The sequence below is a fragment of the Balaenoptera acutorostrata genome, chromosome 9 (genome assembly GCF_949987535.1).
Source record: "Balaenoptera acutorostrata chromosome 9, mBalAcu1.1, whole genome shotgun sequence".
NCBI classification, from domain to species: domain Eukaryota; kingdom Metazoa; phylum Chordata; class Mammalia; order Artiodactyla; family Balaenopteridae; genus Balaenoptera; species Balaenoptera acutorostrata.
In genome coordinates this window covers 55,232,884-55,259,189 of record NC_080072.1, presented here as the reverse complement: position 1 = coordinate 55,259,189, position 26,306 = coordinate 55,232,884, and the positions used below count along the sequence as shown (strand labels likewise).

General features: G+C 52.4%; 1 protein-coding gene across 1 annotated transcript in view; it reads right to left on the bottom strand.

Annotated features, from left to right (window-relative positions):
- The window catches only part of DGAT2 (diacylglycerol O-acyltransferase 2), a 32,360-nt gene extending 16,084 nt beyond the window's left edge, over nt 1–16,276 (bottom strand). The window contains exons 1-2 of the mRNA XM_057552028.1: nt 16,032–16,276; nt 1,560–1,688 (exon numbers count right to left, since the gene is read on the bottom strand). Coding sequence (XP_057408011.1) covers nt 1,560–1,688; nt 16,032–16,071 — 169 coding nt within the window. The 5' untranslated portion in view covers nt 16,072–16,276. The remainder of the gene's footprint in view (nt 1–1,559; nt 1,689–16,031) is intronic.
- Nucleotides 16,277–26,306: the final 10,030 nt, after the last annotated feature.

The window sequence follows — 26,306 nt, the reverse complement described above, 5'->3', positions numbered from 1 at the left end:
GGTTACACAGTGCTCTCTACTCCGGGATTCTAAAAATTGGCCAAGCAGGCCAAGTTGGAGGTTTGAGCCCTCAGGGAGCCAGTTTAATTTGCTCTGTTCCCTAGACCAGTGTTCCTTTATCTTGTTGAGGCCCATATGCCTCTGCAAAAATCTGAGGACAGTAATTGTCCTTCACCCCAGAAAAATGTGAACATACTTTCACATATAATTTTGCGCCTAATTTTAGGGGTTCACGGAACGCCCTAAAGCCCGCTCTTGGGCCTCAAGGTGAAGACTGGCTATTTCAGACCAGGTCCACTAATTCCGGACTCCCTGGTGAGTGCTCTGGGCTTCTGCTTAATCCTTCACTCTGCCTCTGAATGACCTTCACCATCTCGGAGAGTCACGGAAGCTCTGTGAGTCCCTATTTCCTCACCTGTGAAGTGGGAAGTCAAGGAAAGACGGACACATCAAGTGCCTGGTCCACTGAGGGGGCTCTATAAATAGCAACCCCCATCCCATCCCTCTGCCCTGCCAAGGGAAGGAGGGGCAGCTGCTGCCCTGGAAATGTGGTCTCAGAGGCCCCCATGCCTGCTGGGAGGACGCGGCTCAGCACTGACACGGTAATTCCTGGTGATCCCCATTGGCCTGAACGATCCTGAAGGGTGGGCTGCCCCGAGAGACTCACTCACAGGCTCTGGAATGTACTCTACAATGCTCGGCAGCAGGTTTGTCTGCCCTGAGGTGCTGGGGAAGTCACTTATTATGCTGAGGACACTGGGGCCTGGGGAAGAGGAGAGGCTGCTGGAAGGGCAGGGCCTGGCCCAGGCCAGGGGCCCTTTCCTCCTCCTGGACAACCTACGGTACCCTGACCCCGGTCTGGATAGCAACCCAGGGGACGGGGGCACCAACCTGGACCTGCAGGAGAAGCAACCAAAGCACTGACGTGGGAGGTGTTGAGAGAGAGAAGGAGAAGCCTTGAACGGGCTGCAGGAAGCAGCTGGGGACCGTGTTCAGCAGAGGGTGGCTGAGGCCTGGGAGGGGGCTCCGAGGGCGCTTCCCAACAGCAGCTCCCTACACTGGGGGCCCACCACGCCCTGGCCCCGTGCGACACGTGAGACAGTGTTTTCCTCACATTCAAAATGAGGAAACTGACTTTCAGGGAGTTCAAGGAACCTGTGTAAAGTCATAGAGCTTGTTTGTGGTGGAGTCAGGACTCAATCCCAGGACCACACCACCCTAAGGCAAAGCAACATACCTGTGGGAAAATGTCTGCTGGGAGGCAGGGCAGCATGTGGGAACAGCACACACTTTGGGGGTCCTATAGACCTGGACCCAAATCTGTGTGACTTCGAACAAGTTACTTACCTTCTCTGAGACTTGGGCTTTCTATCTATAAAATGGGAAGCATACCACCACCTCCCAGTGAATCTTGGTGAGTCCTCATGCATACCTGGGGTAGAGCACTTGATCGGGGACCCAAAAGCTGGTAGGTGGGAGGATGCTTTTACCCCTCACCTCTCCAACATCTGTTGGGGAGGTGGCCCCTGCCTGCCCTCACCCTCTAAGCCCCGGCTTACCCAGCATGAGGAAAGACAGGACCCACTGGAGTACCGAGATGACCTGTAGCTGCTTTTCCACCTTGGACCTATTGAGCCAAGTGATGGAGAAGAGGTCCTGGAGGGCGGAGAGGATGCTGGAGCCAGTGCCTGCGACAGAAAAGAGATGTCAGCCTGTCCACCCTTCCCTCCAGCCTCAGAGTCCCCATCACCAAGTTATCTCCCATAGACACCTTCCTAGACACGAGAGGAGCACGGGCCAACACATCAGACAGATCTGGGCTCACATCCCAGCCCTGCCACACAACAGTTTTGTATTGATAATTCTGGACTGTTCACATGCTTCACTTCCCTGTGCCTCAGTTTCTATATATACCCAGCGGGAATGATGTCCCCCCTCAAAGGATCATTTTGGAGAACAAACAGGGTATCCAAAGAGGCTAGGGGGAGGCTTGCCATAGTTGCCAGTTTTCTTCCCTCCCCTTCACCCCAATCAAACTCCTGTCTTTATCCTTTATCTGGATCTAGTACAAATATTTAATCTTTGCTCTCTGTGTCTGTGAGGCCAAGGACAGAGGGCCAACATCCAACCTGCAATGTTTTTTTCCTCCAAGTGTACTTTGCGCACCCCCAATCCTTGACCCACTCCCCACCCCTGTATCTCCAGGACTAATACCCTTTCCCAGTGAGCTAAGCCCTCCTGCCCCACCACCAACGCCACCGACACCACCTTCAGAGGGATTCACACTTTGCGCTTCATCTCAGTGCCCAAAGCTTGGGGCCCAGAGAGGAACCAGCCAGGAACCTCTGCTTCCAGTGGCCAGTGAGCTTCGGGACACTGAGGGCTGCAATTCTGTTTGCTACCAAGCAAGTGCCAAGCCTATAAGTTAGGACAAGATGTGCCCAGTTAATTGGCTCTGTGGCCGTGGCCCCAGGATGACGCCCTGGACTCCAGCGGCTGATGGGCAGAGGGACCGGAAAGCCTGGTGATTGCAGGAGAGGCAGCGCTGGGGAAGAGCATGGGCGAGGCTCCTGACATACCCCATTCCTTCCGGCAGCCGGACCAAAGGAGTGCCCCGCTTCAAACCTCCACATGTGCTGAGCCCCAACTGCACGCCCTTTGCTGAGCACATCTTCACCGAGTGCCTACCTACCGTGTGCTAGTCAAACACATTCCTTCACACGACCCACTCTGCCAGGCCCCCCGCTGAGTCACAAGCTTGTCCTTGAGGGTCTCGTGACCTTTCACCCTGGCCTACTGCGGAAGTGGGAGGGCGAGCAGTATAAGGGCTTACACTCAAGCCCTTGTGTTTCTTCAAAATCTGTATTTCAACAAGGTTACGGCAGAGATTAGAAAGGGACACAACCCTCATCTGCCGAAAGTTAACAATTACTTTGACTTTCGGGAGGCGTGTAAATAACAGCAGGCCTCAAGGCAGACACATCAGTCCTGCCCCCTTCACCTGGTCTAACGGAGCAGAGGGAAGGGGCCTCGGCATGGCAGAAGAGTCAGATCCCAGCGCAAACCGTGGTTCCACTCACTATGCGACTTCGGGCAAGACCTCGAGGGCGCACAGCCGTACCCCCAGGGCATGGCGCACACCGCGTGCCCAGTAGCATCTACCGCCCCACAGGACACCTGGGGCGGAGGTGGTGGTATGTGAACCCACCGAAGCAAATGAACAGGCTGGGCTACACAGGCATGCCAGGGGTTTAGCACATAAACCCTCTACGTAACCCTTTGCCCTCTACGTAAATATCCTACCATCACAGCCGTTTCTACCTTCACACTTTTCCAACACCCCATCCTGGAGCCCGAGGGCCCTCTGGGGTCATCTGGTACAGCCCAACTGAACATTTGGGGAGGCTGAGGACAGGAGCACTGACTTGTCTAGGGTTACCTAGCCAGGGCCAGAACCCAGGATTCCCGCCCCCTGCTCAGGGTACAGCAGGCCCAAGGGTGGCCTGTGCTCAGAAGTGGGGAGAGTGTACTGGGTGAGTACAGGTGGGAGGGAAGTGAGGCCAAGCATAGGCCTGAACCCCAATCCAAGGGCCGGCCTGCCAAGTCATTCCCTAGCCACTGGGAATGTGCGGGATGAAGGGAAGCAGGGGCCATGGTAGGCGAGTCCCTGCCCTGGGTCTGGGGCAGGCTGGTTGCCTTGGTTGCAGAGAGGATAGAATGTTCTCCAGCACCTTCCTACTCAGAGTCTGGTCTCGGAGCTGTTTAGAAATGCAGGGCCCCAGCCTGGATCTACTGAACCAAAATCTGCATTTTAACAGGACACTCAGTCCAAAGTCTTAGGTAGGGTAAGCTTGGGGTGGGAGGCATGCAGGGAGGAGCTGGGGGCCTCCACCTTCTACTGGGCAGGGGAGAAAAGGTGATGGAAGGAAAGGCATCTGACATTATCTCATCTGACCACTTCCTACTGCAAACAGGACCCCAAAGAGTGCTTGAGGAATGTTTGAGGAGTGCTCAGAGAAAGGGCTCCCTGTCTAGCCCCTGCCTTTGGGTCAGGACCAACCAACTGGTCACACTCACTACATGGAGCTCTCCTGCTTTGGAGGTGGGGTAGGCATAGTAAGTCCATATTGGTGACATATCCCCCACTGAAACAACTGAAAAATTCTTCCTTGTTTCCTAATCCAAATCCGTCTGCTATTACAGGTCTCTCACAATTAGATAAAGTCAGGGTGCAGGAAATGTAGACTGTCTTATTCAACCGTCACCCTATTATCCACACAGAAGAAGAAGGCCTGAAGGGCTCCCACAAGCCCCAGGGCAGGTTGGCCAGAGCTAGGCCTTTCCCACACTCCCCAGTCTGTCCTCCCTGCCTCGGCCCAACTACCGCCCACAGCCCGCTCTGCAACCAACTAGGAAATGCAAAGTCCACTGAGGAGTGGCAGGTGTTCCTGTGGGCGGCACAGTGAGGGGGCTGCCTGGAGGGGGAGGCCAGGAGGGTGTTGCCACTCTGTGTCCCTCAGGCCTGGGCCCACTCGGCTGCCTCCTGGCCAGACCATCCCGACCTGGCTGACCACAGAGTCCAGCCCTGGGAGCTGGCCTGTCCAGGATGCTGAACCACAGGCCCAGTGGAAGCCCCCTGTGGATCTAAGAAATATCCAGTCATTGCTCCCCTGCCTAGAAAGCCGCTCCTTGCCTTGCCCACCTGATGACCCCCGACAATGAGATAAGGCAGCTCGTCCTTCAGAACCCAAACAGGCGAGCCTTTGGAGAGAGGTCACCTTTCCTTCTCTGGGATTATCAGCTCTAAGGCCCAGGCAAGCGTGGAACCCTCTAGGGCCATCTCACCAGCCCCCACCCATCTTGGAAAGAACCTGTCAGTAGATGAAGTCGGGAGAGGCCAGCAGAACAGAGAAATAAGAGAGGAATGGAGTCCTCCTTCCAGGTTCCCACAGCCCCTCACCTGGTACCGACTGCTGATTACAAGTCCACTCTCCCATCACACTGGGAGCTGCCCAAGGGCCTGGGTCTGATCCATGTCTTGGTTCCCAGTGGCCTCTCAGAGTCTGGCCCAGAGTCAACACTCAGCAAGGTTTGCTGAGCAAAAGGACGAGCAGGTCTCTGCTCTGGCTGATCCTCAGGCCCCCCTCCCCCACCCCTGGCTCTCTCTCTGTGGGGCTGGGTGACAGGTAGGCGGCCCGCACGGCCCATGCAGCTTCAGGGCCTCCAACGCGCTTCCACAGGCACTCTGGTTCCTCACCAGTCCTGTGAGTTTGGCATCATCACTGCCATTTTGATGGTGATAAAGGCTCAGGGAAGTGACATAGCCAAGGTCACTTGGTCAGAGGGTGCCAAAGTTGGACTCAATTCAGGCCTAACTTCTAGGCCTGCGTTCTGTCCCTGTGCTGCAGGTCTCCCCACGTTCCTTCTCTCTTCTCCCCAAAAGGAAGTGAGGGAAGGCTGGGAGGCGACAGAAGAAAATGCATGACCTATTTTCCTCTAGAGGGGCAGGCGAGGAGCAGGCATCTTGTGCAGTAAGTTAAGTGGCAGCAGGCCTTGGGGTTCCAGTCCCAGTTGTACCACCAACTCCTGTGTCACCTTGGCCAAGTCACTTCACCTCTCTGGGCTTTGGTTTCCCCATATAGAAAATGGTGGTGGGGAGGATGAATTTTATGATCTCTTTGACTGCTTGGACTCTGGTGTCCACACTCCTGAGGATACCACCTAGAGGCTCACCACCCTGCAATAGCCCTGGTACAGGTGCTCAGCAGATGGGAAGTGGGGCTTCAGCTGGGCACCCCCAGGTCATTGCCAGACCTCACCACTCAGCCGTCAGCATCTCCTCTGCCCCAGTTTTGGCTGGGAGAGGTCCTGCAGAAGCTGGTATAGATGCCAGTGCTGCAATCAGATGTCACCACTGCCACTACCTTCATACCCAGCCTGACTATCCTCAAGTCCTGGGTGCGGCCAGCAGGGAGCCACAACCTGGCACCACAAGTCTCAGCGCCAACCTGCTCTCTGGCCACCGCTCCCCCAGCCTCCGCCGGCACACTGCACTCTCTGCACACCCTCTCAGCGCCAGTCCCACTGCAGCCAGTGTCTGCTTCCTTGGTCATCCTCCTTGGCCAGCGTCTCCTGGGTTCCAGGGCTGGTACCTGATTCATCCATGTGCCCAGAGCCCAGCCAGGCCGGCGAGAGAAGGAGCTTATAGAGGTTTACTGCATGAATCAACAAATGCATAAGTCCCAGAGGCAGCTGAAGGCCTGGATGCCCAAGTTAGACTGAGCTGCCTGACAGGAAGGCCCCCAGCCCTATCACTGAGGACCCCAGAGATGGGGTGGGGGAGTGAGCCTCTCTCGCCCTCTCTGAGCATGAGTTTCCCCCCACCCCACGATAAGAACAGAACCCACTTCCTACAGATGTCTTATTTTCATGAAGGAAGACGAGACAGGACACAGAGTAACTTGACTCATTCTATGAAGAGAAGCTGCCAGTAACCAATCCAAATAGCTGCTCCAGGGCACCACTGATTTCACCATTTATTTTATGCAGCTCCTTTGCTCCTGGATTTGGGGAGGGCAGAGGGAGTGGAGCGGCCAGAGAGGCCCAGAGCAGCTCTCTTACCTCCAGAGAGGAACCCCCTGCCCCCATGTCTATACGGAGCTTCCCTGTCCCACAGCACTCTCCGGGAAGGTAGACAGGCAGGGATGGGCAGCCCCATTTCACAGAGATGGAAACTGAGGCAAGTTGAGGCCAAAAGATGTTAAACCACTTGCTTGAGGTCAGGGTATAGGGGAGCCAGGACTCTCGGCAGGCATTTGAGTTCTGAGTCCCTCACCATTTCCATGATGCCAGGCTCTTGAGGGCTGGTCCCCACTACACAAGCCCGTCTACACCCCGACTTCAGGAACACACTCCTGGTGAAGGGAGGGCTGCCTCTCTGTCCCAACCATGTCCCAAGTTTCATGGCGGGTGGGGATGGGTGTGTAATGCCTCTTTGCTCAACATCTGATAGTAAAGGGACCAGGCCGCACCCAGGACTGATGAAACCAGGGCTTTCTCTCACACAGGCTTGAGGGGGCAGCGTCTGAGCCCCAGTCCCCGTAATCTGAGAAAGGGCCCTGGGCCAGCCCTGGCCCTGCATAACTCTGTGACCTGGGGCAAGTCACTTAGCCTCTCTCAGCTTTAGTTTCTCATCTGTAAAGTGAAGATAAGAATCCCTACCTGTCAGGGTGGTTGGGAAGGTAAAAAAAATAAATAAGAATAAAAAATGCATGTAAGTCCATTTGGCATCTGTTAGGTGACTGACACCTGTTAGGTGATTAGCTCTCGTCATAGCTTTTACCACTGACCAGAGTGGGAGGGGAATTGATGAACAAACACAAAGTTTTTCAAGATGTGTGTGGTCATGAGGTTGTGTGTTATGAGGAGAGGGAGCAGAGTGGGGGCATCGGCAGGGGAGGTTCCAAGGAGGTGACGAGGCCTCAGCAGGGCCTGGAAGACAAGATCTGGGAGGCGAAGAGGAGGAAAGTGGGCACTTGGGGTTGGGGGCAACTGCCGGAATAGAGACTCAGACGGAGTTACAAAGAGGCAGGCCCAAACCCAGAATGTTCAATGACCCAGGAACAGGGGTTCACATTTACCCAAAACAGATGCTGAGAATAGGAAAGATGGAAAGGGCTCAAGCAGCCCAAATTAGGCTCCTGGAGGAGGTGGATGGGGACAGGGATAAGCATGGAGCACTTATGAGGTGCCCAGCACTGTACCAGCCACCGGGGAAACAGCAGGGAACGCAGCAGGTCAAGTCTCACCTGTTAGGGGGCTTAAATTCTGCTGAGGGCGAGACAAAGCACCGACACATAAATGTAGGATGTAACATCAGGCAGTGATGAGAGCTCTGAAGAAAAATAAGCTAGAGGGATAGACAAGAGGATCCTCACCTGTGGAGAGGAGGCATGGAGCAAAGCTGACTTCCCTCCATGGGGACACTGGAGCACACATGACATTCCTGGGTCAGGCCTCTGGGTACCCCACACTGCCTCCTCTACCCTCCTTAGCTACTGGCATCCTGGGAAGGGATGCCAGCCTGGAGAAGGCGCAGAGGACAGGCGGACGGGCGTCAGGAGAACCTGACCTCCAACTCGCAGGAAGTGCAGCCTTGGTGAGTCACTTCCTGTGCAAGCCTCAGTTTCCTCGTCTGTACAGTGGGGCTAATACCTACCTTGCCAGATTCTTGGGAGAATTAAATGAGGTAATGTATAAGCAAGAGCATCATAAAAAGTAAAGACCTGGGTGAATGTGGGGTAATTACCAAGTAAGCCTGGGTTTCCACTCCTGTCTAATGGGTTTCACAACCCCTGCCTTGCCTTGGAGCAGAGGCACTGGCGTCAGTAGACTTAGGGTTCAAATCCTGGCTCTGACTCTTATTTAGTGTGAGACCCTGAAAGTCACTTCCCCCATCTAAGACTCAGCATCCTCCTTTGTTATGATCCAGAATTGTTGGGAGGAATCCAAACAACGTATGGCAAAGGGACAAACAGCATCTGGCACCTCTGTTAGAGAGCTAGAAAGATGCCAGTGAAGTCACAGAGATGTGGACAGCCGCCAGAGGCTCCTGAGTGGGGAAGTCATCCTGCTCATGTCTGCAGCCCCAAGGATGCCACACCTGGGCCCAGTCTGACCTAAGCTCTGCCCTGGTCCAGCAGCTGCCAAGTGGACAGTGAGGAAGTTGCCCCAAGCTACTCCAAAGGGCTGGGAACAAGTCTGCACAGAGGCACAGAGATGGACATTCTGACTCCTGGCAGACCCTTTGAGGTCCAGGAAGCTAGGCCAAGTGCCAAAGAAATGCCACATCTTCAAGGCCAGAGGCAAGCTCTCTTCCAGGTCCCCTCCCCGCCAAGCACCTTTCAGCAGGAGTCCACACGTGTGACGATGGGGGACAGTCATGGCTCTGGAGGGTCATGCCTGTTGATCTCAGAGGCCCAGCCCTGGGTTGGGCTCCAACTAGCCCTGCACATGAAGGTGTGACCATTCTCTGCCTTACCACATGCTCAGCCAGACACTTCTTCCCCTAGGAAGTCTCCCTACACTCTTGGCCCTGCCTGCCATCCCTCCAAATACAGTCCTGTCACCTCCAGGCCCAATCTGCTCAGTCACTGAGCTCACACTTACTGGGTACCTACCAGGCCCTGAACGCTGGTCCGTCAGAGATGGGCCTCATCCTTCCTGGCTGATTCTTCCTCGGGGTAGCCCTCCTCCCCCACCCCACGTGCCCCACCTCACCCTGCACTCAGCCTTTCTCATTCTGGGAGAGAGTGCGCATTTGCTCATCTGGGTCCCTGTGCCCAGCACGGGGTCAGGCACAGAGCAGATGCTTGGTCAACGTTTGCCAACTGGATGCTCGAGGGGCCTGCGATGAATAAACAGGGCCTGCACAAGAACAGAGATGACGGACCTGTGCCATGGCAGAGGGTCAAATGGAACTTTCTGGGGAATCAGGAGGGAAAGGTCTCCTCTAGCTGGAGGGGTCGCGGTTAAAGGCAGGGGCAACAGTGGAAGGTTCCAGAAGGAGGGAGAGAAGGGTGGAGGCCAAACATTAACATTCATTCAGCGAGTACTTTCTGAGTATCTTTTACAGGCCAGGCTAGGCGCTGCTCTAGGGTGGGAGCTGCCAGGCCCTGCCTTGCCTCTGCTTCTTGGGCTCTTGTGGGAGGAGGAGCTCCGCCCCGGGGCCACCCACCTCAGCTATGGCTGGGGAGACAGGGCTGTGAACAATGAGGCACAGAGGGTAAGCCAGGGCCGGGGAATCCATGGGAGGTACCCAACTGGCCTGGAGGATGCTGTCATGGATGGGTCAGGTAAGATGTAAAGGATGAGTAAGTTTGCCAGGCTGACAGGAGGGAGGTGCAGGGTCAGGACCCCAGGTACTGGAGTCCCATAAATGGCACCGGAAAAGGCATGGAAGGGAGAGAGCGCACAAGTTTGAGGAATTAACTGCAAATAGTTCAACCAGGTTGAAGCATAGCAACAGTGTGAATGGGTGAAGCTAGTCGAGAACGTGCAGGGGGAGTGAGCCATGGAGGACTGGAAATGCCAGGCCGAGGAGTCCTGGGCTCCATCCTGAAAGCGGAGAAAATTGCTGCCCACCCCTTCCATTCCCTCCACCAGCTTCAGATGGTGTCTAAGGGCCCCGAGGCAACTAGCCAGCCATTCACCTGGTCCCAGTCCACTGGTGATTTCTTTTCTCAAAAGACTAATAGTCTCCCCTTTAAGGGTTAGGTGTTCTTTAAGTAGGTAACCTTAAAGCAAATTAGGTGTCCTTAAAGCAGGGCCCACTGGGACATCTGACCCAAAGGTGTCCCTGGAGGACCCTGGAGGTGACTGCTGAGGACCCCAATGGCCTGCTTTCTCTACCCCCATCTTCTGACACATTAAAAAAATAGCTACTGAAGTGGGAGGGGTTGCCATGGCAACACCACCAGCTTGTGGGTATGTCACCACCAAGGAGTCCTCAAAATAGGCCCTTATCACAATACATGGGCAAGCGTGGGGAGCTAGGTTCTTCTGGGGCACTTACCTGGGCCCCAAGCAGGACATGAGCCCATTTTCACAAGGACAAGTTGAGGACAAGAATGAGTAGGAGGTTGACCCCCAGGATCCCACAGCCATCGGGCATGATCGGAATCACACTTCTGCAGCCGAGCTGGAATGAACCCAAGGGGGCTGCCTTATGCAGCCCTCCTTACTGTACAGATGAGGAGGCTGAGGCCCCAAGAGGGCAAGGTCTTGCCCAAGGTCACAATGGAAGCAGATGCAGAGTGAGCCTCCTGGCCACTAAATCTGCTCTAATAGTGAAATGAATTCACATTTCCTGCTTTTGTCGATTTGCCCAAAGGGTTTGTGTGTTCAGCTTCCTTGGGTCTGCACCATAACCTGGGCAGATATTCTTATCATGCATTTGCCCATTTTATAGATGAGGATACTGAGACTCCTAGCCCTAAGCCCTCAAAACTGCCAGTAGCAACTCCACACCCAGGAGGCTCCAGAAGTGGTAGAGGCCAAGAAACTCTGAGTGCACCAGGTGCCTCTCCCAGCAGCTCTCAAATCTCCACCCCCAACCCCTGCAAAGGGCATAGGCGAGCCACCCCAGGCCTGGATACAGCGACCTCTATCTCCCTTGTCTCTCAGCACACCAGGACCTCAGCTCAGGTTGGTAGCCCAGAGACCCTGCAGTCAGACTTTCCCTCCCACCCAAATCTCATGTCTCTATTTATGCTGGTCCCTGTACCTGAAGGTTCTTGCCTGTCTTGGTAACACCTGTTCATCTTTCAATATTCGGATTGACTGTCGCCTCTTCCAGGAAGCCTTCCCTGACCCCAGGATGATTTAGCTGCCTAACCCTCACCTCCAGGCCTCCACCCATGCTTCCTTCCCCTTTCACTATGTGGATCGCTGTGCACTGTCAACCCCCTAGTCTCACTTCCTCAAAGGCAGGGACCATGGATTGACCTGTGTGCAGCACAGAGTCTGACACACAGAGGTGCTCCATCAATAAACTGAAGGGCCCACACCCAAGTCCCCACGGTGAGGAGCCTTCCTGGATGTCCCAGAGCTGAGTCTGCCACTCTCCATAGTGTTGGAGGCTGTTGCACGTGACACACAAAATGAATGACAAGGACTATCAGGCAAGTCACAAGTTAGTTTACAAAGCACTTTCCATTCCTGTTAACCTAAACCCTCACATCCTTGAGAGTTTGAGATTTTCTGATCCTATTTTCCATTTAGGGGAAGTAGTGAGATACCCACAGGAGAAGTGAAGCCAGGGCTGGAATCCTGGCTCTCTGGCTTCTAAGCCTTGGAAGTAATGGTGGGAACTGTGGTGAGCCCCCCACCCTCGGCACTCAGCCCTGGAACCGGCTCCTCGTGAGACTGTGGTGTCTCCAGAGCAGGGAACAGCTGCAGGCCCAGCACCCAGCACAGGTGGGCACAGAGGAGGCCTGAGGAAGAATTGAGAAATCACACCGAAGCAAAAAGCAGGGCTTCCTGCCAAGAGGAAGGAGCAGTGCTCAGGAGGGCTGAGGTCCCATTAATGATTCATTCATTCAACAAATATTTACTGAGCACCTACTATACACCAGGCAGTGTGCTAAATGCTGGGACAAACACTGAGAAAGACAGACAGGGTCCCTGTTCCCAAAGGGCTGACATTCTTCTGGGGGAGACAATCACCTAAACAGATAAGTACACATGAGAATTTAGGTAATGAGAGGGGCTATAAAAAATAAAACAAGATGGGGAGGCTCTCCAGATGGTGTGGTCAGAGAAGGCCTCTGAGAGGAGACTGAATGGTTGGAAGCCAGCCATGCAGTGACCTGGGCAGAGGGCAGCACATGCAAAGGCCCTGAGGTAGGACTGAACTGGTGGGAATGCTGGGGGAACAGGAAGACCCCTGGCAGTTCTAGAGCACGACATGGTAGGAGAGGAGGTTGTGAGGCCATGAGGACTGCTCACAGGGGGCTCCACGGCCAGGAGGTTTGGAGTACGATGAGGGGCAATTGGCTGTTCCCCTGGCCTCAAAACTCTGGGGCTCGTGGTGCATGTACTCATCAAGGCAAGTTGGGGGAGCTTCCTGAAAAAGCTTGGGAAGGGGTGATCTGCCACTCCCATCATGGTCTGGGAGCAACCTACACTCATTCAAGAAACGACCACCTACAGTGGCCAGAGCCCTGCACTCAGCCCTTCGTGGCTTCACCACGCTTCTCTCTTGGTTTAAGGCGGCCAGTGACTGGCAGATGGATCTGGGTTCTAACCCTGGCTTTGATGACCCTGGTCCAGTCCCTTCTCTCTGGGCCCCTCAGTGTCCCATCTGTAATGTGAGGGCTGTGCCAGATGCAGCGCTCCCAGAGAGCTTTGATTTTATGACTCAAGTACTTGTTGCTGAAATCAGGGGTGGGAGGATGGGGGTGGGGCAGGATTGCCACACTGGCTAGTGAATCACCTAGCCTGCTAATAAAATATTACTCTTGGCTCTCCTTTCCCAGCCCAGAAGAGCCCTCAGTCGCACAGATAGCCCCAAAGTGGCATTTGTGCATTTGGGGAAGTGGTCTATGCAAGGAAGGAAAGCTATAAAGAATTGGGGGAGGGAGGAACATGAGAATGATGTTATCATCCTATGATTTAGGACTGGGTTAGGTGACTGTCAATCCTTAGTTCCAGAGTTAGCCTCCAACAATCCAGCCTCTTAGTTTCACCTCCTACCAAGTTCCTGCTTGCACACTCCCAGTGATGGAGAGCTCCATCCCCACCCACACCAAACCTGTTGCAATCCTCAATAGCTATCAGAAAGGATTCCTCCATTACATCAAATCTGCCCCCCATGATGCCACCCCTGTTCCTGGCCTTGCTTTTCGGAGCCTCACAGAGCAAATCAGCTCAGGATTTTACTGGGGCTGCCACCATTTCATGCTGGGTCCTGTGGTGAACCCTGGGGATAGAGGCAGGCATCAGAGGGCTTTGACCTGAAGAGCCTCATATCCAGGGGCAAAGGCACGGGTGCGAATATGACTAACTCTGCATTCTCCACCCCTGGCACAGGTAAATCCTTCAGATATTAGAAGATACCAACAGAGACGCCTGTCTCCCCGACACTTCCAGCACACACCCACCTACCCATGCACCCACAGCTGGCCTCTGCTTTTGGTCAAGAAACCAGACACCAAGGTACCTACTTCAATCTCACCCATTACAGGTCTTCCCTTCACAAAAGCCATGGTCTCTCCTTGAATACCACCACCAACAGGGTGTTCACCACCTCCCAACAATGGGACCTCACTGGCAGAGGCAAACCAGGCCACTGGGGAGTGTCTTCAAAGACTAAGGATGTAGAAAGCAGGTCTAATGGAGCTGCCAGATAACACAAGATTTCCTTCAGTCTCTCCCTTCCCCACCCAAGTCTTTCACCAAAGCGGAGCCCAGACACCTAAAGTAATTAGTTTGCATTTCATACCAGCCCCTGCTACATCCCATGATGGAATTGTTTGCAGCCAGTTTTTTCTTTTTTTCATGTTTTCAAGACCTGATAACAACATGGAGAAATGTGCCTGGTAGGATAGTAAGTGACTTGGTCAAAATCATTCACTGGAAGTCCTCCTGAATTACAAATCCTAGGTCAAAAACGAGGAAGTCAGGGTCGCCTGCTCCTGGAAGATAGAGCTCACAGTCTGTGGACAGCAGAGGTGAGGGAAGGGGATCTCCAGGAAGGACCACCACAGAGAGCACCCCTATCCCATTCTCTGGAGACAAAAGCATTTTTAAAAGCATGAACATGGCTAGGTCCCTTCCTTCCCCTGTTATGGGCATTAAATGGCACAGTGAACGGACAAGCTCTTTTAAGTGAGAGAAGGGGCTGTCAGAGGCTGTCGGGCTGGGTGTCTGGGGCAGCTCAGGCTGCTTGTCCCGAAGATGGTGACAGCAGCTCGGTACCTCTCCAAGGGCAACGAGCAGCACCCAGACCAAGAGGGGCAGATAATCACACCAACAGTCACACGGGGAACAACGCCAATGCCCCAGACATGGTTAAACTGTGACACAGCTCCAGGGTGCTCACCTAGCAGCCACTAGAATATTATAAGTGATTTGGAGTACCAGAAGGAAATACTCATGATTTAACATTAAGAGGGAGAAAACAGGATTCAGAACTATATCTACATCATGCTTTCAACTTTTATCTAAATAATGTGTACAAATAAAACTATAAAGAAATATACTAAAATGCTATTAGGAAGCTATCTTTGGATAGTCAGTTAACCAGCAGTTTTAAATTTTCTTCCTGTTTTTCTATATTTTTCAAAATTCCAATAATTCATATGTTTTATTTTTATAATGAAGATGTGTCGAGTAGGCTACTGTTAGTTACTGAAGAAAAATCCTAAGTAGGAGAGGTTCAGCAAGCAGAATAAAGACTTAGGTGGAGGGAGGGAGGATTCAAGCAAGACAGACACATAGACCAGGACAGCTGTGAGAATGTCCCAGGCTCTCCCCTGGCCAAGGCACCTGTTAAGGAAACCTTGGGTGGGTCATGCCTCCTCCCACCTCAGTTTCTCCAAGTATAGGTGAGAGGTGGGGGCATGGAAGGGATGCTCCTCCTTGAGTGGGAAAAGCTCTGGAGTTTGATCTCCACTCTGCCCCTGATTCACGGAGGGCCTCAGTTGCACACTGGTGGAACAGGGGCCCGGGCCACACTGGAGGGCACCCAGGGTCCTCTGCCCCACCTTCTAAGTGTGCCAGGCTCACAGTTGCTGCTGAATGGGCTCCCAAGCCTGGGCTGAAGAATGGGTGTGAGGAAGGAGACAGTGTGGGCACACCTGTCCCAGCCAGGCATGTTCCCTGTCTGGTGGCTGCTTCAGGGGATTGCAAAACCCTTGCCACTCTGCCCCATCCAGTGCCTCACAGCTTGATCCACCAGGTGCGGAGAGAGGGAGGGAACTGCCAGGGGCCAGGAGCAATGCTGGGGGTTGGAGAGGAGTTCTCAGCTATCACCCCATCTCACAGGCTGGAGGAAGAGAAGTGATGTAACAGAGGTCCCCCAAATCGATGAGTGCCAGAGTGGAGAATGCGCCCACATGACTACCATGCCAGGTTGCCTGGATCAGACCCGGTAATCATTATTCTAACCTCATCTCAGACCCAGGTGAGTTGGGGGGAAGAATGGGAGTGATGATGGGGGAGAGGGCGGCAAGCCGTCCCAAAAAGAAAAGAAAGGGGTTGGGACCTCGGCCCCCATAGCGGCCTGTCCTCCAGCAACGTGCCCCCACCTTACCAACACACTCCTGCCTGCCTTCGAGCCTTTCATCACATCCTTTCCTGAAAACCTTCTTGCAGCTGCACTGCCCCAGGAGAAAGCCCGCAAGGCCCTGCAGACCCTGGGCTGTGACAGCTCATCTCCCAGACCCTTAGCCCAGCTCCGAGAGCTCTCACGGGACAGCATGGTTCCTCAGTCAAAGCTCTCCCTCCGGCCAGCTGGGCCCGATGCTCACCTCGCAGGACTCCGGAGTAGGCGGCTATGAGGGTCTTCATGGCGAAGCCGGTGCACGTCGGGGCTCCGCGTGAAGCCGCCTGACCCCGCGCCCCTGGCCCGTGCCGCGGCCGCCTGGGCCAGGGCTTCGCGCCGAGCACGGGAGCGCGGGGGCGGCTACGGCCCGGGGAGCGGGGGGTGGGCGGCGAGACGGGCCCGAGCGGCGGCCCAAATTGGAGCCTTGGCCACGGCCACGGCCACGGCCACTGCGCCCGTGGCTCGGAGCGCGGCACTTTGTAACCTCATAAGGGGGCGGGGCCGACGCGGCAGGGGCGGGGTCGGCCGTTCCAACCTCGGCCGCACCAGCTCCGTTGGGGTGGGGGAGCGCCGGGCTCGGCTTGGCGCGGGAGGGCTGCTCGGAGGCCCCTGCTCGGCGCAGGTGGGCGGCTCGCGAAGCGGAGTCCTCCTTGCAAGGGGCTGCCTGGTTATTCCTGCCGCTCCCTCCGCCCGCCCCTCGCCGCACCCCCGCGGCGGTTGGTGCAGCCCGCCAGCAGGAACTTGGGCCGGGAGCCCCGGCATGGGCAGGACAGGCGGGGGCGGGCGTGGGTTTGTGTTTTACTTTGGGCAGGGCCTCGCCTTGGCTACAGATGCTGAGGTCCCGCCTCTGATTGGTGGTTGTATCAGGCTTAGTTAGGTAGGGGTGGGCTCCTGAAGCCCTCACGCTGCCTCTACTTTTCCATCTGTTTCTGTAGAAACTTCACAGAGAATCTATACACTGCTGAGTGCTGGGGACCCAAACCAGTCAGTCTCGGCCCTGCCCTGGGGATGCTCACGTTAGTGAGAGGCAGCCATAGGGATGCTGGCAGCAATGCTAGGGCAAGAGAGAAACCTCTGGCTGTAGACCAAGAGGAGAGAGGTCCTTTCCTTGGGCTGCGGGCCGGAGGCTGGGTGCACTTCCCAGAGAGATTAGTGCACAGCAGAGCTGGAATCAGACAGACCCGGAGCCCAGTTCTGGCCCTCCCTTTCTTTAACCTCAGTTTCCATATCTGTACAATGGGAACAATAACACTTATTTTGTGACATGCTTTGAGAACCAAATGAGGTAAAGTGAAAAAATAGCCTAGTATAGTGCCAGGCACATAGAAAGTGTTCCAAAATTATTTTCATTTCCCTTTGATGGGTAGTTTTGTAGATGGAGGGTGTAGGGGTAAGGCATAAAGTCTTAGAAAAGGCAGCATGTTTGGGGCAGGGTTAGGGCACCTGCAGTGGCTGGAGCCCAGGCAGCTGTGGGAAATGAGGCTAGGACTAGATCTTAGGAAGGTTCTTGACTGCCACTCTTGAGACATTAGGGAGGATAGCTTTGAGTAGGGAAATGACAGTGGTCACCTATGTTTTTAAGAATCCTCCAGCCATAGCGTGGAGAGAGGCTAGAGGCTAGAGGGCAGTGAGGAGCCTGCGGGAGGGTCCCAGGTGAGAGAGAATGATCCCTGAGCTCGGATGGTGGTGGAAGGATGGAAAGAAGGCCTGGTCTGGAGAAAAGTGCAGGAGGAGGTGAGATCTACTGGAATGTGATGGAATGAATTATTGGATGTGGAGGGTAAAGGGAGGTGTGTGGGCAACAAGCATGTGAGTGAAGAGACGGATTCCTTGGGGACAGCTTGAGCAAGCGGGGTGTGGGCTCACGGCGTAAGAGGAGAGGGAGTCTCTGCCGTTGAGGTCTTTACCATCTCTTCTTGTCAGAAGTCACAGTTCCAGGGCAGCATGTGACAAATGCCACTGATGGGACCTAGAAACATTGCCATTTGTTCAACCCACTCAAGGCCATAGGAGTAAACCTTGAGAAAAAGTCATGGAGCCCTGAGGCATGAGTTGGCTAAGAGTAGAAGGAAAGCATTCCAGGTAGAGAGGCCAGCACGTGGTGAGGCTCTGATGCTGAAAAGAGCTTGGTGCCTTTTAGGAAACTGGGGTAAAGCTAGCGGCTTCCAGGTTTGCGGGGGACATAGGGGTCTGGTATGTGCAAAGGCTGGGAGGTTGGGACAGGTGTGATGTATTTCTGGGGAAAGAGCAGTGCAGCAAGGTGGATGCTGAAGGTGTCGTGAATTCTTCAGTCCTCTCCCCAGAGGTGTTTTGGGTCCCCTTGGAAGCAAGACTCCTACTGGCCTGGAAGGACCCCAAGTCAGTGTGTGGCTTGTGCCTGCTCCAGAAGGGTCTCCTGTGGAGGAGGCCTGGGGCTAGAACACATGGCCCACCCACTCCCCTCATAGTATGATCTAAGGGGCAGAGCTTGGGCTGGGAGGCAGGAGGCCTGCATTTTGGCCTTTCCTGTCCCATTGACTTGCAGCGTGTCCTTGGGCAAGTCATCTTCCCAGCCCAGGTTTTAGTTTCTGCATCATGAAATGGAGGTGACAGTTCTTATCCCATATTTGAGGCGCAAATGAAACCACAGCATGTAGAAGGGTGTCACCACTGTGCTATGAAAGTAAGCTACTGAAATGGCAAGACTTTGGATCAAGACCAAGGCCCCTTTGAAACATTCAGATCCCAGGTTCACCTACTTCAGCACATTTTTCCTGTGCACCTTCCTGGGCCCGGCTCTCATTGGGACACAGAAGGTAATCAGACATAGTCTTGCCTTTGAGGAGCCCCAACCCAGAGATAGTGTCCCCAAGTCAGTGGTTGCAGCAAGACAGCCAGGCTATGGTGCAGTGAAACGTGGGAGGCTGTGCCGAGTTCAGTCCTTTCCTCTGTGCTGTCACTGTCTGCAGTGTCTGCCTCTCCCGTGGGCCAGGAGCTGTCCCAGGATCAGCAGGAACTTCATCACTCTGTGCCCCAGTGCAGGCCTGGCTCAGATTTGTGGCTCAGTTAACAGTGGACTGACCAGTGAATGAGTACAACAGAGTCATGGACAAAGCGCTATGGGGGAGCACCAAGGAGGGAATGGTGATCAAGAAGGTTGAGAGATGATGACATTTGCTGCTGGACCTGAGATGAAGAGTAGGATTCTGCCCAGCAGAAAGGAAGGAGAAGGCCTTCAGGCAGAGGCTACAGCCTGGGCAGAGGCCTGGAGGTGGGAACCATGAGCACCCTGATATGGCTGGAGGAAGGATGCTGGAAGAGGGAGGCAGGCAGGAGAGGAGTAGGAGATGAGGCTGGAGAGGTTGACTGGACCAGATCTGAGGGGCCTTGTAATCCCACCTGGGCTTCATCCTGTGGGACGGGACCAAAGGAGGAGTATGACCAGAGCACCTTGATTAGATTGGAGGGTTAGAAAGATCAGGTGGGTGGGTGGTTTGGTGGTGTGAGGGCTTGGGATGGAGCAATAACACCTAGTCCCAATTTGGGCCTTTCTCACACACATGGGAATATTCACCAAAGGATGCTGAGGCAAGTCCGAGGGCTGAGAGGGGCACTCGCTTCCTTCTGGGTCACCTCACAGAGTGACAACTCCCTCCCGTTGGTCCCCAGCTGCCATGCCCAGGGCTCCTGCTTAAACAGCTTGGTCCACTTTGGCTTGGATGGAAAACCAGACCCAACGTTAGAGTAACCCAGAGAGGATGTTTCTTGGCAGCTTTCTGTGTCCTGGGATGACTGTTCTTCCCTGCACGAGGTGAGTGTGGGGAGCTCACACCAGGCACTGGCTTCTCCTGGCCCCTCCCCACTCATTCCAGCATCCCTCTATTCCCGCCCTAATGCACTGCTCCGCTGCTCCTGCCGGTGTGTGGGCAGGACGGCTCCAGGACCTGGCTCACCTTTCCTTCATCATTTCCCAACCCAGTGCTTTTCCCACAGTGCTTTGGCCAAACCCCAGATGGAGAGGTCAAATCAAGCCACCAAGCTGGGTTTGACCAGGGTGGGCTTCCCCAAAGGTGGCATGTCCTAACGCCCCCTTCAGTCAGGAAGGTTGTGCTGCCATTAGGAATTATGGGTGCAGTTTTATGGTTTGTGAGGGGTTGGATACTGGCACCTCTGAGACCCCTAACAGTGATGGCAGCCTCAGCCCCTCCATTGCACAGAGGAGGAGGTGAGTGGCCAGTCTGCAAGGCAGAGAGGACACCTGTCCTAAGAGAGTCACAGGGCGAAAGGCAGAAACAAACAATTACAAGCGCTCTGCTCCATGCAGGCCCTGGCCCGTGTGAGCTCACCCGGTCCAGGTAGCCACCCTGCCAGGAGCGATTACCACCCCGCTTTGCAAATGAGGTACAGGGAGATAAAGGGATTTGTCCAAGATGAGACAGTGACTAAGTAGTGAAGCTGGGATTCACATCCAAGTCTTCCTGAGCCACAAGTCCATGTGCTTTCTCTGCTTCACAAGGCTGGGGTGGGATGGGGGAGACGGGGAGTTCCTAACACTGGAACTGCTTGACAAAAGGAAATTCCCATCCTTTTCCTCCTTTAAGCTTCTCTCATAGCCCTGTGAGGTTGTTGCCATTTTGTAGTTGGGAAAACTCAGGCTCAGAGACCCAAAGAGCTTGCCAGATGTCAATGCTGGGGCTGGGATTTGAACCAGTTCTCATAGCCCAAGGCTAGGGCTTGTCTGGGTCAAACTCATTCCCAGTGCTGGGCTCACTTGGAGGGTTGGAGGACAGAGGTGATGGCAAGGGGAGGGGGGCCTGGTATGGCTCTGTGGTGCCACATGTCACCCACCTTCTCCTTCCCAATCCAGGAATTTGCCAGGCAGGGCTGCTTTGGGGCGCGGAACTCCTTCCCTCCTGGGACTCCCTCCCTCCCTTCTAAATCTCTACTGTCCCCCGTCTGAGTGATTTCACCACATGCTGCTTGTTCATCGGGGCCAGATGGTGTACAGTCTCAGGTGCCAGGCTAAGGAGTCTGCACTTTATCCTCAGAGAAATGGGGAGCCATAAAGGGTTTTAGCAGGGATGACATAAGGTCAGTTTTGGCTTTAGAAGGATCACTGTCCGGGTAAGAACACCTTCAGTGTCACCTCCATGACACACTTCCTGGCTACCTCTGCCCTGGATTAGTCAGGGTCCCCACAGGAAACAGCATAGCTGTAGTTGGGTAATTTGGGGAAATTTTAATACAAAGATTATTTGCAAAGATGTAGGCAGGATATAGGGAAAAATTCAAGGGATGGTGCGGTACCCCAAGGCCAGTGACATTTTGGGGGCATGTGGCCTGAAGGGCAAAGGGAGGAGGCCAGCTGGAGTGGGAGGTGTGTGGAGAGGGCTGCCTGATGGAAGCTGTGGCACAGACAGCCCATAGTGACCTAGCAAGGTCACTCTCTGTCCCTCCCTCCCTCTCATCTTCTGCCAGGACTTCCCAATGGCCAGAAGGTAAAGGAGCCCAGTGACACAGTCTATACAGGGAATCCAGGCAGAGTTTAGGGTAGAGAAAGGTGGAGAGTGGGTCTGGAGGGTAATGGCCCTAGGAGGACCCTCTCCACCTCTGTGTCCCCGTCAGACCCCTAGCTTCTTTCTTTCAGAGCATCTATAACTCTGAGTGTCTACACACATGTCCTGCAGAGAAGAAGCTACTTGAGGGCAAAGGTAGAATCATTGTGCTCTCTGTGTCCCAGTGCCCAACACTGGGCCTGGCTCACCAGAGGGACTTGGCTAATGTTGGAAGGAAGAAAGGAGGAAGGAAGGGAGAGGTGATGAGGATGTAGACTGAACTAAAGTAGTGGTGGGTGAAATGTAAGAAGGGAAGGCTGGAGAGATGCTGAGGCCTTAGAATCTCTAGGACCTGGTGACATGGAGGTAGGGCTGAAGCACAAAGAGATGATTGAAGATAACTTCAGGTTTCAGACAAGAACCCGGGGGCATTGACCTCCAGCTCTAATGCCTGACCTGGGAGTGCGGGCTCAGCAGTGGCCTTTGGCCCTGTCTTGTGGGACAGGTCTGGCCGACTGGAGAGGAATAGGCCTGAGACACTTGGGAACCAGGCTTCAGAACAATCCCTGCCCCATTTTAGCATGTTTTTGTTGCAATACATGCAGAAAGTGCCCCTTGCATCATTCCGTCTGTAAGTTTTTTACTCAACTCTCCCAGGACCTTTCCCCTGCAGGGAACGGACGGGGAGTACATCTTCCCTCACACTGAGGGCTCCTCGTGCGTGCTTTGTTATCCATCCCTCCCTCTTGCTCACCTTTCCGGAGACCCTCCTAGCCCTGTGCTGATCTGGGGGTGCAGTCCTTACTCTCTGGGAGCCTGCATTCTGGGGCAAGAAACAGACACATTAAAAGACAATTACTATGTGTGGTGATGGATGTTAACTAGACTCATCGTGGTGATCATCTCACAATATACATATATCAAATCATCATGCTGTACACCTGAAACAAATATTATATATATATTTTTTGGCTGCATTGGGTCTTCGTTGCTGCACGCGGGCTTTCTCTAGTTGTGGCGAGCAGGGGCTACTCTTTGTTGTGATGCGCGGGACTCTCATTGCGGTGGCTTCTCTTGTTGCAGAGCACAGGCCCTAGGCTCGTGGGCTTCAGTAGTTGCAGCACGCGGGCTCAGTAGCTGTAGCTCACGGGCTTAGTTGCTCCGCGGCATGTGGGATCTTCCCGGACCAGGGCTCAAACCCGTGTCCCCTGCATTGGCAGGCGGATTCTTAACCACTGCGCCACCAGGGAAGCCCACAAATATTATATGTTAATTATATTTTTTAAAAAGACAATTACTTTTCAGCAGTAGTTTTCCCAGTTTTCTTTAGCAGTGAAATCTTTTCTTCAAATGCAGCCTTGTTCAGAAGCCCACAAGGCGACACAGATGACATGTGATTGTTACGTACCGTGTTCAGGCCTCAGTATCCCTATGCTCTATCCAGATGGGAATAAGTAAAGTATCTCTTTCCTAGGGTTGTTGTAAGGGCTAAAAGAATGAACGAAGTGCCCAGCACAGGGCCTAGCATCTAGTACTTGACAAATGTTATCAATAGAAGAGTTATGATTGAAAACAGAAATTGGGAGGCCAGATTTACGGGGAGATGGGGCAACCTGTCCAACAGGATTTGGACATACATAATGGCGGAGGGAAGGGTAAAATGTCCCGAGTAACCAGTGAAACTGGAGGACACTAGGAATGACAAAGAGACAGGCATCCCAGCACGGAGATGAAAACATACCCAGAGGAAAACCACAATGTGAGCGAGGGTCCCAGAGAGCAGAGGCCCAGTAATAGTAGCCTCAGTCAGAGGAAACTGGAAATGCGGTGTGCTTGATTTAGCTTATCTTTCTAAGCAAAGCCCAGTGCAAGCACGGAGATGGGTGAGACTCAACCCTGCTCTCAGGGAACTTGCAATCCGGGGAGGCACCCTGGGCACAAATGACTGCAATCCAGGGAGGAAGTTGGGGGGGGGGGTCAATGAAAGAGGGTTCTGGGTAAATCAGGGACAACTTCCTGGAGGAGAGTGCAGTCACTCTGGGCCAGATCTACCAAAATACACCACTATGCTACACTCTGCTGCAGTGGTTCTCAAACTTTCCTGTAAATCAGAATCACCTGGAGTTACAGATTGCCAACAAACACATGAAAGGATGCTCAACATCACTAACCATTAGAGAAATGCAAATCAAAACCACAATAAGGTATCACCTCACACCAGTCAGAATGGCCATCATCAAAAAATCTACCAACAATAAATGCTGGAGAGGGTGTGGAGAAAAGGGAACCCTCTTGCACTGTTGGTGGGAATGTAAATTGATACAGCCACTACGGAGAACAGTATGGAGTTTCCTTAAAAAAATAAAAAGAGAACTACCATACGACCCAGCAATCCCACTACTGGGCATATACCGTGAGAAAACCATAATTCAAAAAGAGTCATGTACCACATTGTTCATTGCAGCTCTATTTACAATAGCCAGGACATGGAAGCAACCTAAATGTCCATTGACAGATGAATGGATAAAGAAGTTGTGGTACATATATACAATGGAATATTACTCAGCCATAACAAGGAACGAAATTGAGTCATTTGTTGAGACGTGGGTGGATCTAGAGACTGTCATACAGAGTGAAGTAAGTCAGAAAGAGAAAAACAAATATCATATATTAACGCATGTATGTGGAACCTAGAAAAATGGTACAGATGAGCCGGTTTGCAGGGCAGAAGTTGAGACACAGACGTAGAGAATGGACATATGGACACCAAGGGAGGAAAACTGTGGTGGGGTGGGGATGGTGGTGTACTGAATTGGGCGATTGGGATTGACATGTATACACTGATGTGTATAAAACTGATGACTAATAAGAACCTGCAGTATAAAAAAACAAAAAAACAAAACAACTAATACTAACGTTTCATTGGGTTATTTGTATGGAAATATGTTAATATAAATGTTTCAGACATTACATGAAATTTCTAAAAATCTTATATGTTCTGGTATAATGTTATAAGTCACAATTCTAGTTATTACTTTAAAATGTATATCTCAGAAATAACTAAATTTCCTTGTCAATTGCATTATTATGAACTTTCATCAAATCTTTAACCGTGGTCATTTCTAAGTCTTTTGTCATTTACAGACAGTTCTGGGTGTACTCTGATGCTTTTGCAAATATGTTCATATAAAAGGGTTTCATCTTCAAGGAATTCATGGAAAAGACTCTGACAAGTACAGGTTTCTGGTAACTGACTGTACTGCTGAACTGAATGAATAAGCATTTTCAGAACTCTAATGAAAAACTGATGAACTCATAGAAGTGCTAACAAAATATCAAGATGAAAAAAAAATTAATTACATGGGACTGAGTGAACTGATGAGGATGATTATAATTTTTGTGACTTTCTGTTTGAATTAAAAAATAAAATCCCACAAGGACTCAGAGGCAAAGAATATACAAATCAATTTTCACTGCAAAGTAAAGGAGCTATTACAGTGGAGGATTACTGGACTGAATGTCAGTATTATGACATAGTATGAGTGTGTTTCGTGTTTGGTAATTGCAATCATTGTTGCTTTTGTTGTGGTCATCCATTTACAATGCTTGGTGTCAGTCTATTTATCTCTTGTAAAAATAAACTACAGTGTGTGTGTGAAAAAAAAAAAAAAAAAGACTGACCATAAAAAAAAAAAAAAAGAGTCATGTACCACATTGTTCATTGCAGCTCTATTTACAATAGCCAGGACATGGAAGCAACCTAAATGTCCATCGACAGATGAATGGATAAAGAAGATGTGGCACATATATACAATGGAATATTACTCAGCCATAAAAAGAAACAAAATTGAGTTATTTGTAGTGAGGTGGATGGACCCAGAGTCTGTCATACAGAGTGAAGTAAGTCAGAAAGAGAAAAACAAATACCATATGCAACACATATATATGGAATCTAAAAAAAAATAGTTCTGAAGAACTTAGGGGCAGGAAAGGAATAAAGACGCAGATGTAGAGAATGGACTTGAGGACATGGGCAGGGGGAAGGGTAAGCTGGGATGAAGTGAGAGCGTGTCATGGACATATATACACTACCAAATGTAAAATAGATAGCTAGTGGGAAGCAGCCGCATAGCACAGGGAGATCAGCTCGGTGCTTTGTGACCACCTAGAGGGGTGGGATAGGGAGGGTGGGAGGGAGAGAGACGCAAGAGGGAAGAGATATGGGGATATATGTATATGTATAGCTGATTCACTTTGTTATAAAGCAGAAACTAATACACCATTGTAAAGCAATTATACTCCAATAAAGATGTAAAAAAAAAAAAAAAAAGAATCACCTGGAGGACTTGGTAAAACACAGATTGCTGGGTCCCACCCCCAGAATTTCTGATTCAGTAGGTCTGGGGTGGGGCTGAGAATTTGCATTTCTAACAAGTTCCTAGGTGGACGCTAAAGCTGCTGGTTTGAAGCCCACTCTTGGAGAATCACTGTTGAACTGCTTTGCACTAAGGAGATGACAGTGCATCTCAGAGAAACTGCAGGAGGAATCTGTAGTCTCTGGGGGGTGATGGGAAGTGATGTTCAGTGGGAGAAGCATTGGGAGACTGGAGGTAGGGTGGAGCAGTCCTTATTTTTCCAAAAGGAGAAGCAGCAGCTTTCATGAACTACAGCAAGTAGTAACAGGTGCTAAACTTCAGTGAGTATTGTCTGCCAGTTCTGGTTTCAGGTATATTACATGCGTGGATTTATTGAAGCCTCAAAACAACCCTATGGAGTAGATCCTACTGTAATTTGTCTCGTTTTACAGTTGAAGAAATGGAGGCACAAAGGTTTAAAAAGTTGCCCAGGATCACACAGCTAGTAAGAGGCAGAGCCAGGATTTAAGTCCAGGTATTCTGGCTTCAGAGCCTATGCTCTATAATAGCTGCAAAGTCCTGGCTGGTTCT